Here is a 17,173-nt window from a genome sequence, read left to right as displayed (position 1 = left end):
GAAGCACTTAGTTCGAGGATCGAGTTTCCATTTTAATTAAGTGGTAATTTGCTTCCGCATTTCAGTATGTTTTTGTGCAGTCTACTTCCTCACTCTTTTGATTATGCGACAACAATCTTTTATGAAATACACTAGTTTGGCTATTTGATTTACTATGATGCTTATTGTTTTCAAAGAAAATTGTTAAATAATGCTGGTGTCATGAACTCCGGTCATGGGCGTGACATCAATAATAATAAAGTAAATATATAAAAATACTATTTATGAAATAAAGCAGCCAAGTTTTACATAATCAGTCTACAACACACGGCAATTTATTGGAATAAAAATAGATACAACATTACAAGGCCAATTGCTTGGCTACACACTACTAAATGCCAGCACCTTAATTATGTGCTCAAATTGCCTCAAAAGCTTCAGATCTTTAATTTCTCCAATGCATTCTTCCCTCGACTAGTGATACTTTGTTGGAGTTTGACATAATCTTTATATGTGACGGACCGGTATTGGCAGTCGGTCTCGTTAACCAACGGGGCTGCAGGCTTAACAATCGTAGACATTTCTGGCCCGTGGCCTACGGCCACCGAAATCCTGGTTTTGTGCTGGTTCACCGTTGCTCGATGCTCGATACTCTTATACCTTCCATTGCTCAGTATCTGTAGAGATGATATACAAACCACATATATACAATTTTAGAATAATTTAAAATAAAATATGATGACTATCGCTGGTACTGATCCCATCACTTCTCGTAGTAACATTATAATTACCTCCAAATAATCTCCGACGTTGACGACAAATGTGTATGGGACATCATGGACAGAAACCCATGCACCGTCATGTTTGATTTGTAATCCCTCCACTCCATTTTCCATCAAAATTGTTAGCCCACCATGATCAGAATGAGCTGCAAGCCCTAAGGTTTTGTTTGGCTCGGGGCACGGCGGATAGTAGTTGCAAGCAAGGATTTGGACTCCTTCCCCAAGTGATCTCTCAAAGTAGTCTTCCTCTAGTCCTAAACTTTGTGATATGGCACCACCTAGCTTCATTGTCAACTTCCATATTTCCACTAAATATGCCTTTGCAACATCTCTAAAATCACATATGAAAGAAGATTATAAGTAAGGCAACTCATATGATTTGATTTAATTTATAAGTATTTTGATAACATAATTTGTTTCCATTAAACATTTTTTTTAACTTATTTGATTCCATACAGCATAATTTAATTATCTCAAGGCTTAGTAGATCTACATAAATTTTTTTTAAATTTTTTTTATATAAATATATAAAAGTCAGTTTCTTGGAAACTAAATAAAATATATTCTAATGTATAGTAACTTTGTAAAATTAATAGGTTAGTATGATTAAAAAAATATTTATTGTACAAAAAACTAATTCCAATAAATTGCACAATTAAAGATTTAAAACATGTACAACACATATATTTATTTTAAAACATAGATGTATTTTGCATATTTAAATTTAAAAAATGCAAAGAATAAAAATAAATAAAAAAATGTGTTAATTACATTTTAAATTATGTGTTTAAATTAAAATAATTTTTTTTGAATTTTATTTAATTTTCTTTAAAAAAAATTTAAAAAAAATCGAAATTAGGTTAATCGGGTTGAACAGGTTGATCGAGTTGATTCAGGTTCGAGTTAAGTGTTTTCGGGTTGGCTCAAGTTCGGATTGAGTAATTTTTGAATAGTACTATTTCTTAACCGGACCCAACCAACCCGAATTGACAACTTTGCTATGTAGTGCAGATAACAATCTCTTAATAAAAGTAATTCTACCGATTGTAATAATTAGTTATTGAATAAATAAAAAAAATTATTAACATATAGCTTTAACAATAAGCAAAACACTCACTAAATTTAATAATTTATATTAATGAGTACTTCGGTTTGATGTTTGGAACCAAAATTTATGTGTGTCGGTGTAAATAATGTGGTGTGTGGATTATTTGTCCCGCCAATCCTCCAGGTGGGACAATTAAATTGGGTAAATTTGTAGAAAGCCCCTAAATCAAACAACTCTTGTCCCTAACTCCTTGGTAAGAGAAAAGTTTTGCAAATATACCAAAATTAACCTTCTTCCTTATTTGATTTTAATTGATCATCGCACTTTCGAAATGGTATCAGAGCCTATAGGTTGATTTATTTCAAACACAATATTTATTATTATAAAGAAACGAAATGTTTGAGGAGGAGAATTTCGAAAATTATGAATCCGAACTAAGGTTCGAGAAAAATAATTTACAAGGATTATTCCAATATCTTGGAATATACACAAGAACATCTAACTATTGTTAGATATCCAGATCAGAAAGGGAATCCTCAGCACCCTCAGGTAAACTGATGATTCAATCTAATAAGTTTATGGAAATAATACCAGATTCCTCTAAGCTCTCTTTAGATCTTAGAGAAATTCAGAAGACAGTACAAAATTATGGCAACATGTTATACTTTGTACCGCAACGAGTANTTTGTGCCTCAACGAGTTGAGAAAATCCTTGAAAACCAGGAAGAAATTCTTGGAATAATAAAAGATATCTAAACAAGAATTCAAAAACTAGAACAACAACCAAGTTCTAGTAGGAGAACTTTAGGAGGATGGTTACCGCCATCATTTGGTACTGAGCCCTTGTTACATCAACAAGGAAAAGCCAGAGTGGTGTCAAAACCTTTGACTGAAGAAGAAAAGATGATCAATCTAATTAAGTCTGTCTCAAAAAAGAAATTAATCTGATGACAACTTTAGAAAGGATTAGTATGGAGGATCTACAAGAGCTTGCGGAATCTTTCGCGAATCTCAAAGTTGTAGATCTGAAGAAGAACACAGCAGGAGGTGAAACACCTGCTATAACTTGGTCATCTTTTCAGGAACCACCAAGAGAAAGTATGGGATCTCAAAATGCAAACATCAGAGAATCTCAATCTGATTTTCCTACTGGTGGAGGATCACACCCAGCGGGAACAAGGACAAGGAGAAATCAAATTCTCTTGCACCAAACACCCTATGGGAAAACTGTTTTAGATCCTATACATTCTTACGAGGTTATGCTTAACCTTGATGTATTAGATTTCAAAAACAGAGAAGATCTCATAGATGACTGGACATCTGCTATGAAAATCGCGGCAGGAACACTAGATCTTAACATAGAAGGATTCATTAAACTTTTAGAAATGAGTCTTATGGGATCAGTGAAAATTGCTTGGGACATGACTTTGATGGAAATCAAAGAGTCAGTCCTAGCTAATGAATCTCTCAGTGAGATCGCTGGAAAAATGGCTACCCTATTTAAAGCACAATTTATAGGGGTTGACTATTTTAACAGTCAAGATACAGAGAAGAGAAAAAATTATACTCAAGCTCTGTATAGTCTTGAATTACATGATATATGTTTGGTGGATGAATACATCATGTTATTCACTAAATATAGATGGAATTCAGGAGTCGAAGAAAATATAGCGATGCAGCTATTCTTCGCCAAGATGCCAAGTCCCTGGAGAGAAATGCTCATAAGGGAATATGTACTTGGAAATCCAGATACATTGGCACGAAGAGCCACTTTCCTTAAAGGAAAATTGTCAGAATGGTGCCATTTGGCAGCATTACAAAAGAATTACAAATGATTAAGGGGTATTAACAAATGTACTCCTTTGTGTTGTAAGGAAAATGATCTTACAATAATTATTGGGAGTAAACCACAAAAGTATAAAAGGAAAATTTTCAGGACTCATCCTTATGCAAGAAGTGGAAGAAGTTCTTGGAAACCAAGAACAGTATAGTCTAGACAGAAGGCCAGATCTTACAAATCTGGACAAAGAAGTGGACCATCAAGAAGTAGGACATCCTCCCAAGCATCGAGTACCTCTCGAAGCACAGGAAGAACACCTACAAAGAAAAATTTCAGAAGAGCCCATACCCGAGCTAATGAAAGTTTTAAGGACTGTAATTGTTGGACATGTGGAGCAAGAGGTCATATCTCGACCAATTGTCCAGAAAATGAAAAAAGAGGTATTAAACGCTTCGATCCAACTCCAAATATTGAAGAAACAGTTTATTATCAAGATCTTATTCAGGTATACCGATTTGAGGATATTGCCTCAGATGAGAGTATATATGAAGAAGAAGTCCTAAGTCAAAGAGAATCCGATGGATCTGAATCAGAATCTGATTTGAGATGAGGTGTTTTGATACGAAACACATGAGGATTTGTTTGGTTTCTTTAGCCAGACAACAATATCTCATAACATGGTCCAAAGGATCATGAAAGACAATCATAGTTTACAGAAATATCAAAGATTCTCTACAGGACATGTAGAAAAGTTCTTAGAAAATCTTGGCCTAAGAAATAGAAAGCATCATCTAATCTATAAAGTTTCAAGAAGTGAAATGACAATCCCAATGGAACTTACTGGCAATAGAATGGAGATGCAATTAATTCTTTTTGAAGAAATTAAGGAGAAATTACAAAAACTCAAGGTAGAAGTAGCAAGGACAATGTCCTGGATTCATATTGGAGCAATCCAGATTATGATAAAAGCTACTTTTAAAGAATGTATAGATTCACCCATTGATATTGCTATCTGCGATAAAAGAATGGGGAACCTTCAAGATTCAGATCTCAGGAAATCTCTGTGCAGGAAAAATTATAGGAGTAATATATCCAAGGATAGCCTACAACCTAGCAGATCGTAGGAGTAATATATCCAAGGATAGCCTACAACCTAGCAGATCGAGATTTCAGCCGAGCCTTGACTTTACATCAAAATTTCAAGGAGAAAAGGCTGATGAAAGAAGGTAATAGACCATATTCTATTACCTATTAGATTTCATATGCTCTATCTAATACACATCATTCAGCATTGTTTATTAGAAATGAGTTCATTGAGATACCAGAGATATTTGGAAAAGTTGCTCAGGCAATTTATCCAGAACGAGTTGAGTTTCCGGTAATACAGGAAACAGATATCCAAATACCAGACAAATCGATCCTACAGAGGAATCAAAGTCTTAGATTGGATTCAAGAAGACTATCTTTTCAAGGAGATAAGATCACAAGTTACAGGTGGGGAAAAACCCCTTTCCAAGAAACCCAACAGGAGCTAAAAAGCTTTTCAACAATAGGAAAGCTTAGATGCCCAGAAGGGTGGAAGGAAATCGAAATAGTATTTGATATTACAAAACAAAGTAATCAATTTCCTTGTAATACCATTTACCATTTAGAACAACCTATGATAGGAACTTACCAAGGAATGATCCAATTTGGAGAATTGGAATTCCATATCACAGGAGTTCCAGGGAAAGAACCAAATCAATTGGTTCTTGGACTAGAATTTCTCGAAGAACATAAACTTTAGAAACGACTAGAGTATGGAATAGAATTTATGGCAGAAGATAAGATGTGGAAAATCCAATGACCACAAGTCCATTCTCAATATACATTCAAGTAGGAATGTTGTATGAACAATATAAGGCAGAAGACTTTGCTGCTTATATTGATTCAGGAGCTGGAATTTGTACAGCCAAGCGGGGAGTTTTTTAAAATAATTTTGAAGAAGAATTACCCAAGATTGCTGGAAGAGATTTTTCCAGAAGAATCTTGATCTTATGTAAAGGGATTAAGATGACTGAAATCATGATTGGAGGTGCTGGGCAAACACCTTGGTACAAGGTGAAAACACCACCAATTTATTTTCATGATATAAGAGCTGACATTTTGCTAGGAAACAATCTCCTACAAATGTTCAAGTCTTATACTCAAGAAAATGAGACTCAAAGATTAGTGTTTACAACTTCTTGTAATCACAAAATTATAGTCCAGAGACTAAGAGAGGCATTTTACCACAAATTGCCAATCCAGTTTCGCAGCAAGCGTGGTGATTCAGGACAACTTCTGAACCCAAAAATGAAAGATTCTAGACGGTTTGGAGAAACTATGCTCCAGCTTAGAGCTGACAAAGAGCTCCAACCGAAAGAAATAGAATGCCTTAAGATAGCTCTACATACGAATGCTCATACGAATGAAGTAGAGTTTGAATCTAAGGTATCTTTGGAAGATGTTAAGAAAAGGATAAAAAAAAATTACAATGATGATCCCTTGGCATGGTAGGACAGAAATCAACTCAAAGCTTGCCTTAAAATTAAGGAAGATAAAGAGTATGGATTTGTCCGTTGCAAGCCTATCCCAATGAATATCATTGATCAAAGGGATATGCAGATTATAATCAAGGAACATTTAGACCTTGATTTAATCAAAGCAGGAATGTCACCATATAGCAGTCCAGGTTTTCTGATAAGAAATCATGGTGAGATAAAAAGAGGAAAACCCAGATTAGTTATTAATTATCAAGAAATCAATAAAATTTTGGAGTTTGATGGGTATTTTATACCTAGTAGAGAACATCTAATAAGTTGCATACGCAACACCAAGATATTCTCTAAGTTCGACTGTAAGTCTGAATTTTACCAGATAAGGATGTAGGAAGAAAGTAAGAAATTCACAGTTTTCTCCACACCACAAGGACATTATATTTGGGAAGTATTATCGATGGGATTGGCTAATTCACCTTAAATATTTTTAAGAAATATGGATAATCTTTTTAAAGATTATTTTAAATTCATGTTTATTTATATTGACGATGTTTTAATAGCATCTAAAAATATGGATGAACATGTTAAACATTTGGAGATTTTTTCCAATGTTTGTAAAAAAGAGGGACTGGTCTTATCTGAAAAGAAAGCAGTCATTGCAACAAGGAAGATTGAATTCCTTGGAATTGAAATCGATGAGTCAGGAATAATTCTGCAAGAACATATAGTAGAAAAAGTGCAGAATTTTTCAGAAAGTCTCAAAGACAAGAAACGACTTCAAAGCTTCTTAGGAGTTGTTAATTTTGCCGGGATGTTTATTAAAAACCTAGCAAAACATAGAAAGGTATTTAGTCCATTGTTGAAAAAATATGCTAGATTTATATGGACAGACGAACACACAAAGGGACTATGCCAATTAAAGGAGATTTGTAAGAATCTTTCAAAGATGGCTATTCCTCAAGATGATGATGATCTGATATTAAACACAGATGCCAATGATCATTGGTGGGCAGCAGTTTTACAAAGCTCACACCAGAAGGAAAATAACCATGCAGATATTGTAGTGGTTTATTCTCAGATGCAGAAGCCATCAGATGGCATATCAATGAGAATGAATTTTATGCAGTAAAAAAGACTTTTGAAAAATGGCCATTATTTTTATTTGCAAAGAAATTCACTTTGAAAGTTGATAACACACAAGTGAAAGCTTTCCTAAGGAATATAATATAATCTAAACCTGAGAAGGCAAGATTATTAAGATGACATGCATTATGTCAAAATTATATTTTTGATATTATGATTATTAAATCTCACGAGAATATTCTTGCAGATTTTTTAACAAGAAATGGACAGCATTGACATTGATGCTATTATCAAGATGCAGAGGCATTTGAGGGAACACCTTGAAATGCTTCAAACCGAGTTCAATAAGTTAGCACTGAACGCAGAAATTACGGGACGGCTTCAAAAAGCGGATAAAAGAATTTTCTCTGACCGAATTACAGGATGTTTACAGACATATACTCAGCTATGGTCTGTGAGACAAAGGCCTATCCTCCAAGGCATGAAACCACTGGTTTCCCAAATGGAGAGTTTTTGAGTACATGACTCTATACCTGGAGCAGGGGATTCAAATACCCCTAGCATAAGTGTTAGGTCGGGATCATCTTCAGATGAGTCGGCTAAAACAAAAATTGAGACTCCGGATCTTTATCTCGAGTCCTCAATTCAACCCTTCACCTCGGGGATTGAAGAGGGATAGATCAACCTTAGACCCAATACTGATAGGGGCAAAGCTAAGGTTGGTACTAATGAAGCTGCGATTTCTACATTTCAGGTTTATCAACAGACTTGAGAGAAATTAAACACAAGAATTGGCATCAACCTAGTCTTGGTTCGAGTTGATGTTGCAGGAAAATATCATAGGGTATGGATGAAACAGAATTCATATACAAAGGAAGTCAAAGCTTGGTATGAATTTGAGGCTCTTGTCTCAGTTTATACTAATTCACCCAGCTTCCCAGAGATATCAGCATTACCAAAATGGATACAGGAAGCGGTACATGAAACTTGGACAAACAATGATCATTTTTCCAGAGGAGATATTTTGGATCTGTATTTTTTTAGTGCAGCAGCAGAACCAGCAGGGAAAGGCGCACACGAAGCCTTTCATTTCATCAAGCTAAGGAAGCCAGATATGAATTCTCAAAAATTTATTAAGGATCCTCCTACAAACGAAACAACCTTAATCTCTTCATTCAAAGAAGATGACATATCTACCAGGAGAGCATGGGGTATCTGGTTCTGTCTCACGGAGATGGACAAAGTCAAGTTTCTATTTAAATTTTATCAAAAATTTTTAAATGGACTGTTCCTGTTAAATACCATGAAAGGAAAAACAACAAGCTTTGCAGAAGACCTATTCGAAAAGAAAAGAAATCTTCTATGGAATAGCAAGCTGTCGGCAAGTAAAGAAAGTCGCCGAAAATTCTGTAATATGGCACATATTGGAAGATGGTCAGAAAACATCTGTCCTGAATGCCAGAACCAGAAAGAACCGGAATTCGGTAAAGGTTTCAAGCCGAGATCTGATCGGAAAAATTTTGCCGAAATAGGACCAAGTGGTGATGGAGCACATACACGTTTTCCTCGGGGACCTCGAAAGCCAAAGATTCTACGACAAAGTTAAAGTGGACATGTGACCAGCCCACTATCATAAAGGAAGGCCACCATGTGAATGGTAAGACAAGGACCACCAATAATCGGTGGAAAATGACAAAAGAACATTGGATACTCTATCTTTAATGATAAAAGAGAATCCAATAAAGAAAAACAAGAAAAACTGGACCCAAAAATCACACTATAAATAAGGGTAAATGAGAACCAGTAAATCACACCAGAACGAAACCTAAAGATGTATTTTACATATCTAAAAGTTTTGAAAAGAAGAATCAAATATAACAGAAAGCAGCTGGAAGCTCTGAGATCGTTAGTTCAAATGTTCAAAGAAAAAGACAATGAGATTACATACGATATCTTACAAGTTCATATCTATTGGTATTGTGGAGAGATAAAAGAAGAACAGAAGTTGATTTCTAGATTGATAATCTAGAAAAAGACATTTCAGAAATAATGGAGGGACCACCTAATTGGACCACTCAACCACTGCATGGTCCATATGCAAGCTGTAAAGGCTTATCAAGATTTGGAATCCGAGTTTCAAATCCGAAGAAGCCTTCTATAAATAAGGCGGGAAGAAGGAAATGAAGATCATCGAACATTTTCCTCATTTCTTTCAACAAATAAATTGTAATATTTCTCTTTCTAGTTTATGTGTTTTTCAAGTTCGACTACTATAAGTAGCTAAGCAAGTTCCTCCTCCTCTGCAGACGGTTTCAATGTAATAATAAATGTTTGTGTTTGAATAAAGAGATCTTTGCTCTAGCCCCTCTCATGTATTATTTTCAAAAAATTTATCTTTTACTGTACACTATAAGGTAGGAAACGAATTAGAGTTGTGCCAAGTGCTGCTGAAGGAATCTGCGTTGGTAACCATCGGTTGCGATCGTGTGGTTGGACTGTGAGGAGCAGTTCGTAAAATACGGTGGATATAACCCGGTGGCATTCTGGTCAAAGAGGTAAATGATTTAATTTATTTTACGGAAGCATGATGGGCCTTTAAAAATAAAGAAAAAATCAATTATTTAAATATAAGGATAAGGGGTATTTTGGGTAAAGGGGGAGTTGAAAGAAAGTTTAGTATATTCGGGTACTGAATCACAAGTCTCCCAATTAAATTTTCTGAACAGTACGTCAGTCAGTCTCGGTCATATTGACCCAGTACAAATTTTTTTTAAAAAAATATTGATGTGATGTCGAAAATTATAATAAATATGATTGATTGATATGTCTGGTGTCTCATTAACATTATGATAAATTAAAACTAATTATACCGAAACCCTCACAATTCGCTTTATTTTTGAAAAAAAATAATTTGGATTCCATCGTAAAAGTGAAAAAACTCGAATTACCAATTCGCGGTCTTGTTTCTCAGTTCCTATTATATCATACCAGAATACTTATGTGACGTCGAGAATTAAAGATTTAATAATAAATATGACTTGACTGACATGTCCAATCTGATACTAACATGACGTGAAACTAGAACTAAAAGAAAAAAGTTATTGCATTAAAAAACTCTAATTTGACAAGTTAGAAGAAGAAAAAACCCAAAAATTAACCTGTAGTGAGGTGGGTTGTCTGGCCAGAGCTTGAAAATACTATCTGGAAATGGATGACCATAATGCCTCAAATAATCCCTCCAGTGAAGCTTATGCGCCAATGGTGTGTTCAGGCTGGTCCCATATCTAACCGGACTCAATACATCCTCTGAATAATATTTCATTTTTTCCTCCAAACGCAGCCCAAAGAATTCTTCGATAACTTCAAACATCTCCGAAATCACTTTCTTATCAATCCCATGATCTTTGACCTAAATAAAATTGTAAAATATTTAGTCTAGGCATTAGGGGTGGGCAACGGTCGGTTTGGTCCGGTTTTACTCTACAAAGGTTCGGTTTTTCTGTTTTCAGTTTTAAATATCTCTAGTCAAAAATCAAACCATTTTATTACGATTCGGTTCGGTTTTTTGTAATACAGTTCGGTTTATACGGCCGGTTATGTACGATTATCAAAAATTTTGTTAAGAAATAAAATTATTATTACTAATTAATTAACTATGTAAACACGAAAAATGCATGAATCCAACGGAATATTCAGTAATAGGAATAATAATAAGGTGTCACCAGCTCGAATGGAACACCAATTATCTTACGAAAAAATTAAAGAAATATTTACATAAAAGAAAAGAAAACGTTGACTGGTAAGTGGTGAGAAAGAAGAAAAGTCGACTGGTGAGTGGTAAGAAAGAAGAAAAAACGATCAGATTGAAAATAGAGGGTTAATGATATTAAGTTCCTAAATCCTAATAGCCCATTATAGATAAAAAAAATCTTATACTTAACAATAATATAGCCCATTATACCTAAAAACCCTTATGATTAACAATAATATGGTCGGTTCGGTTATTCGGTTTTTTTGGGATTAAAACCGAAAATCGAACCAAAAAATCGAATTTCATAAATTTTAAAACCGTAACCGACCGAGAAACCGATAAAACCGAACTATTTAAACCGAATTATTCGGTTCAGTCGGTTTTTTCGATTTTTCGGATTTTATGCGCACCCCTACTGGGCATTGTCCCAAACCCAATGATCAAACATGTAAAATATGTTTTTTTTTTTTTTTTTCCTGTATTGATTTTTCAAAAATTGTAGTCACCGCTTAATCAATTTTTTTGGCTTCGTCCAGTGCATACGTATAGAGCAAAGAATATAAATGCAGACATAGTGCTCACCCTAAAGAACCCCCACTCAACACAGGCATCCCCAATGGCTTTGATGGTTGCCGCCTTCCGTTCCGCGGATCCATCGAGCCCGCTCAGATCTATCGTCGGAATGTCGGAATCGGCAGCAGCGTCCATCGGATTCTGATCCAACTTCAGAACGAATTCCGATGGCAGCTTCTGCAAGTGAGGCGCTGATTCAAGAAGACTCTTCACCCCTTTTCTATAGTCGAAACCACCGCCATTTTCATGGCCACGATGACGAGAGGAAGTGATTGAGTTAATCTTCGCAGTTTCCGAAGATGAGCATTTCAACTCCATTCGGAAATGCATAAAAGTTTTAAGGAATGCCGCCGTTGACATGATGTTTCCAGGTATGGACGTGTTTTGCATGGAAGAAGGCGTGGGACTCCTGACTAAGGACAAATGGCTGCCTGACTGGCGTTGTTACACACCCGTATGCCCATATAAATATATCTTTGCATCTTACTCTTACATCATTTTGTCCTAAAAAGAAGTATCAAAATTATCCTTTAAATTGGTTTATTTTACTTTTGGTCCTTAAATTAATCAAAATTCCAATTTATTCCACTAAATTGATTTTCTTGTTAAAGGGAAAGTTTCAAAAACTATGACGTAATAAGTCGTCAAAATTCAGTCTTAATCCAATTTGTTTTTTTGTAAAAAAAAAACTGTCATTTTTTCCTAATTAATTACTGACATCGCTATAGACATATTAATAATGTCTAACGCTACTTTAACGGTATATGATGTCATGTCAACAATAGCTAGTTGTATCACAACGATAAAAAAATAATAAAAGTAAATAAAATCGAATTATTGAAATTTTTTAACAATTTACAAGACCACAAACCAAAATGTTCCACATATGCTTCTCATTGTTTTGTTGTTAGTCATGTTTTACTGGAACACCGAGTGTGACATTGTTATAATACTGAATTATAATATAGGATGATAAATGGTAATTGGTTAGAAATATCATATTTTACAATCTTTGTAATTGAATAATAAATTATATACCATCCTAATTTTGTTTCAAAATTGTAACTTATTTTTATTTTAAGTAGGTCTCTTGTGAGACGGTCTCACATATCTTTAGTTGTGAGACAGATCGACTATGACCATATTTGACCCGTGAGACAACGTGTGCTTAATCGTTTTCTTAAAAAGTACTAAATTTTTTTTTTCAAACCTCACTAAATCGGCCAAGTTGCATAAACACATACATAAAATATTTTGGAACAATTTTAAAAATAAAACATCCAACTAGTACTATTGAAAAATCCAAAGGAAATAGTCAAAACATGAGATCCTAAAACATTTTACCAAACTCAAAAAGCAATAAATATGAAAAGTGTAGCTCATACTAAACCTCTCAAAAATCTCTCAAAACATAAATAAATAGTCGTAAAATCTTTAACGTAAAATCATAAACTTAAATGCGGAAAATATAAGCGATGGTCCTCGGGTTATGTGCACATTCAGTCCAGTCAGATTAGGCATCCAAGCCTCCCTCAACAATGTTATCATACTCACCTGCATCAATCACACCTAGTGAGTTTAAAGACTCAACACATCATATCCTTGATAACAAATACTGCATATAAAACCACAAGCAATAGTGAAAAATACTTGTACTAAAAATAATGTTTTCATGCAAATGCATAAACTTTAACGTAATCATTTTCATAAACATGTAAAATCATAAACATTTTCATATTATCATAAACATATCCATATCATCATCAACATATACATATTCATATTCCTGTTCATATACGTGTTTTGTTGAATTCAGATCGTTGATTGTGACTTTCATATACGTGTTGGGCGATGGATGCATATCATCATATACATATACATATCTGTATCTAAGGAAATACGATCGCCGGGCTCCCACTGGGACCATAACCCTCACGATATCTCCAAAATATCATCGTGTTAGTTACAATCCCTTCACGTCCTTCAACATGTTATCATCACTTAATAAAAATCATGCATTTAAAACCAAGCATGCAACATATCTTTTAAATGTCCAATAATTAATTCGTATAAATCAATGAACATTTAAAATAACATTTTAACATTTTAAATCATAAAATTCCATAAACGTTTAAAATCAATATTTTAACATATTAAATTGTAAAAATTTAAAATAAACATTTTGACATAATAAATCATAAACATTTAAAATAACCTTTTTAACATATAAAAATCCATAAACATTTTAAAATAAACATTTGGCATATTAAATCATAAAAACATCCATAAACATTTAAAATAATCATATCAGCATATAAAACAGGAATCCTACTGACCAATCCCAGCCCAAAGAACTAGCCCTGGCCCGCCCAAAACACTTCTGAAACTTGACCCAACATTTTGCACTCTCCTAAAACTCACATTAGAAGACTCCTAGTCATCCTAGGTCACCTCCGGCCGAGCCACCCCCGAGCCCAGCCGACCCTGACCACCCCTGGACCACGCCCAGACCCTGATCAACCAACCCAAACCCCTGGACACGAGCAGCCCCCCAACTGAACCAAACAGCAGCCTTGCGTGTAGGAGCTCCCCTCACGCCCTCATGTTTTGTTTTCTCGACCCTACCTGAACCAAACCATACCAGCCCCTCCCAATCCTGGACCACCTTATCTAGACCCTAAAGGACCTAGCTTAACCCAGCCCAGAGCCCCTGGCCGAGCCCCCTGATCCCAGCGCAACAGCAACACCCTACGAGTCCCTCCATGCTCTCGGGTGGAGTCCTTGTTGGCTAAGACTCCTCCCTGCCCCTGGTTTTCAAGTCCTAGCATGGCTAGGACTCTTCCCTTGACCCATAACAGACCCTAGCCATGTCCTGTCCCAACTGCCAAGTCCCATGCACAGTAACCGAGTTCCTTGACTTGTACAACAAACACAAACTCACGTTCCTTCTCGCTGCCCACGGTTCCAGCTTATTTCTATTTCTTGTGCAACTATTTTGGGGTGTTCTAGGACCCCTAAACTTGTGTATAAACATGCTTAATCATATCCTAATTCATGGCAGCCACTTTAACACTAAAAAAACATGATTTTGGAACCAAAATTCAAGAGTTTAGGACATGTATCTTCATGGTTACGAAAATAACAAATTTTTGTGACTTGTTTCATGTAAATTCATAACCAATTACATAATATGGTGTGATGATGAGTAAAGGAAGAATATGACGTGTCTTTGCGTGTAAAACACACGAATTATCGTTGACGATTTGAAGAACGACGGCGAGGGACGACGGCTTGAAAACTCTAGCAAACTTGATGCCTTTTTCCTTCAAAATTTTTTGTGTGTGTGTTGTGTATTTTGTGTTGAGAGGAGAGTTTGAATGTCCAAGGGGTGTGGGGCGTGGGTTAATGGTGTGGGAAAAGGGTTTTGCACTTTAAGTAGCTAATAAAACACTAACAAGGCTTAGGCCCATTAAGTATGTAAATTAGGTCCATTAGTGCTTAATTAAAATATTTAAAATAATTTTGCTTGAATAAGTTTGTGAATTTATTAGCCAGGTTGCCAAAACGTTCGTATTTTATTAAAAATCCAACACTGATAAAAATTACGTCCCGGCGTATAAAATCACTTCAAAACCCCATATTTTCAAAAATAAGAAAAAGCATCACTCATATTTTAAATAATTAAAAACAAATATTTAATAAAAACATTTTCTATTTTTTTCAGCCCTCGGTCTCCGTTCCTCGATCGCAACTCGAATAACCTTTAAAAATATATTTTAATACAACCATGTAGAAAAGTATATTTTAAACATGCAATATGCACAACATAATTAATTAATGTAATTAAAACATTTAATTAAAATAAAAGGAATTTAATAATTGCATGCATGTGGTTTGTGTGGACCTTAAAATTTTTGGGGTGTTACAATTTCATAAGAGTTTTTGTATTTTATTTTTAATTATCAATTGAAGGGAGGGTAGTGGAGAAAGCACGACTTTTGTTTAATAGTGGAGTAAAAACATTAGTTTACTTAATTGGATCACCAACTAATTTTAAAGTGTATTAATTTGGGCTTAAACACATACCTCGTGTGCACTGTCTACAAATATAACGTCCAAAAAATCATTTCAGGTAAATCGCATGCATGCAAATGATTTAAATTTTTTTAATTGTTTTATTTAATTGATTTTAAATGCTTACTTGATGTATATTATATGGTAGAAGGTTTAATTGCATGATTTCATAAAAATTGAAGATTTTTACCCGAATATTCGATGATATGCTGGGGGAAGGAGACCGAGGACGACCAAAGATAAAAAAATTTTCGATAAATATTTTTGAGGCTTATAAAGGTGATTAAATATGATTAAATTTTTCTAAAAATGATACAATCCAAATTATTTTACAAGACGATATCGATTTTAACCGGGAAGCCGGTTTTGGGCAAACAATAGACTTGTAAAAGACCAAAGGTATTAGTTTTGAAAGCTAATTTTTGAAAACTTTTATTTTTCAATTAAATAAGTGTTATTGAGCCTAATTTACTTAAGATTAGTAGGCCCAATTGCTCATAAACACAAAATCTCAAAACCTTAGCCCATTAGCATGCAAATTTCAAAATCCATATAAAAAAAACCTAGGGTTTCAAGAACATCATTCAGCAGTCCATCACACACACAACACACACAATATTTTCGAAAATTTGGAGAGGAAAAAAATCAAGGAGTCTTCGTCGCCTGTTCGTCCTTCTTCGCAACCCACACCAACGATCGCGTATTCGAGCGTTCTAAACGCAAAGGCACGCTTATAAGCTACTTTGACGTACCACTCAAATCATATTATGCTTGTTTTACATATTTTTGCATGAAAAATAATTAGGTACAAATCGTTTAACATATGAATGATTATTTAGAAAGTTTTGACGAATTTCATGCGTATATGAACGTTTTATGATTTCCAAGGGTTAGGCTGCCAACGTAGGGTGTTTAAAGGATGGAACAAGGGTGTTTTAAGGTATAAACGAGGTCTGGACAGTGGCAAGGAGGCTGCGGTTGGGTTAGCTAGACGAACCTAGGGTTTGTGTGTCTTGCACAGATCCTAGGGCTCGCTTAAGGGGAGACAGCACATGGGGCTTGGGTCAGGGCCTGTGCGTGGCTTGGGTGAGATGCTAGAAGGAGTCCATCAGGGGCTGGACACAGCAGCAGCGAGTGATAGGAGTCCACACGCACAAGTACTCTCCCCATGCGTGCTTGCGTCTGGTATGTTTCAGAAGGGGGTTATTTTAAGTTTAAATTTATTAATTTATAGATTACCAAATGCAAGAACGAAGTTTACAAATTATAAATTTTGTCAAGGCTCGAGGATTTATTCTTGGTTTATGCAATATTGTTTAACTAAAAGTAAAACAAAGGAAACCACCATAAATAATGGTTCCAAGAAAATTAAATATTTAAACACACACCTAATATAATATAGTTCCCACTATAGAAAATACCGAATTCACCGATATTTTATATATGGTACCTATGATTATATATATAACTATATAAATATATAACTGCATAAAATAAATGTTAAATTAAATCATTATATTTCATTTAGAACAACCGGCAGAGCCACGCTATTGCCTAAATGAAATATATGATTTAATAAGTTAG

At 34.8% G+C, this 17,173-nt stretch overlaps 1 protein-coding gene across 1 annotated transcript; it reads right to left on the bottom strand.

The window, feature by feature from the left end:
- Positions 1-236: 236 nt before the first annotated feature.
- On the bottom strand, positions 237-11,985 carry LOC140978822 (flavanone 3-dioxygenase 2-like). The gene is made up of 4 exons (XM_073444052.1): positions 11,525-11,985; positions 10,350-10,600; positions 771-1,092; positions 237-656 (listed from the first exon to the last, which is right to left on the bottom strand). The coding sequence occupies exons 1-4, from the start codon at positions 11,903-11,905 to the stop codon at positions 417-419; spliced, it is 1,194 nt and encodes a 397-aa protein (XP_073300153.1). The 5' UTR covers positions 11,906-11,985; the 3' UTR covers positions 237-416.
- Positions 11,986-17,173: the final 5,188 nt, after the last annotated feature.

The sequence above is a fragment of the Primulina huaijiensis genome, chromosome 6, assembly GCF_012295235.1.
Source record: "Primulina huaijiensis isolate GDHJ02 chromosome 6, ASM1229523v2, whole genome shotgun sequence".
Classification (NCBI taxonomy): Eukaryota; Viridiplantae; Streptophyta; class Magnoliopsida; order Lamiales; family Gesneriaceae; genus Primulina; species Primulina huaijiensis.
The sequence above is the reverse complement of the archived record's forward strand: the minus strand, read 5'-3'. Positions and strand labels throughout refer to the sequence as shown.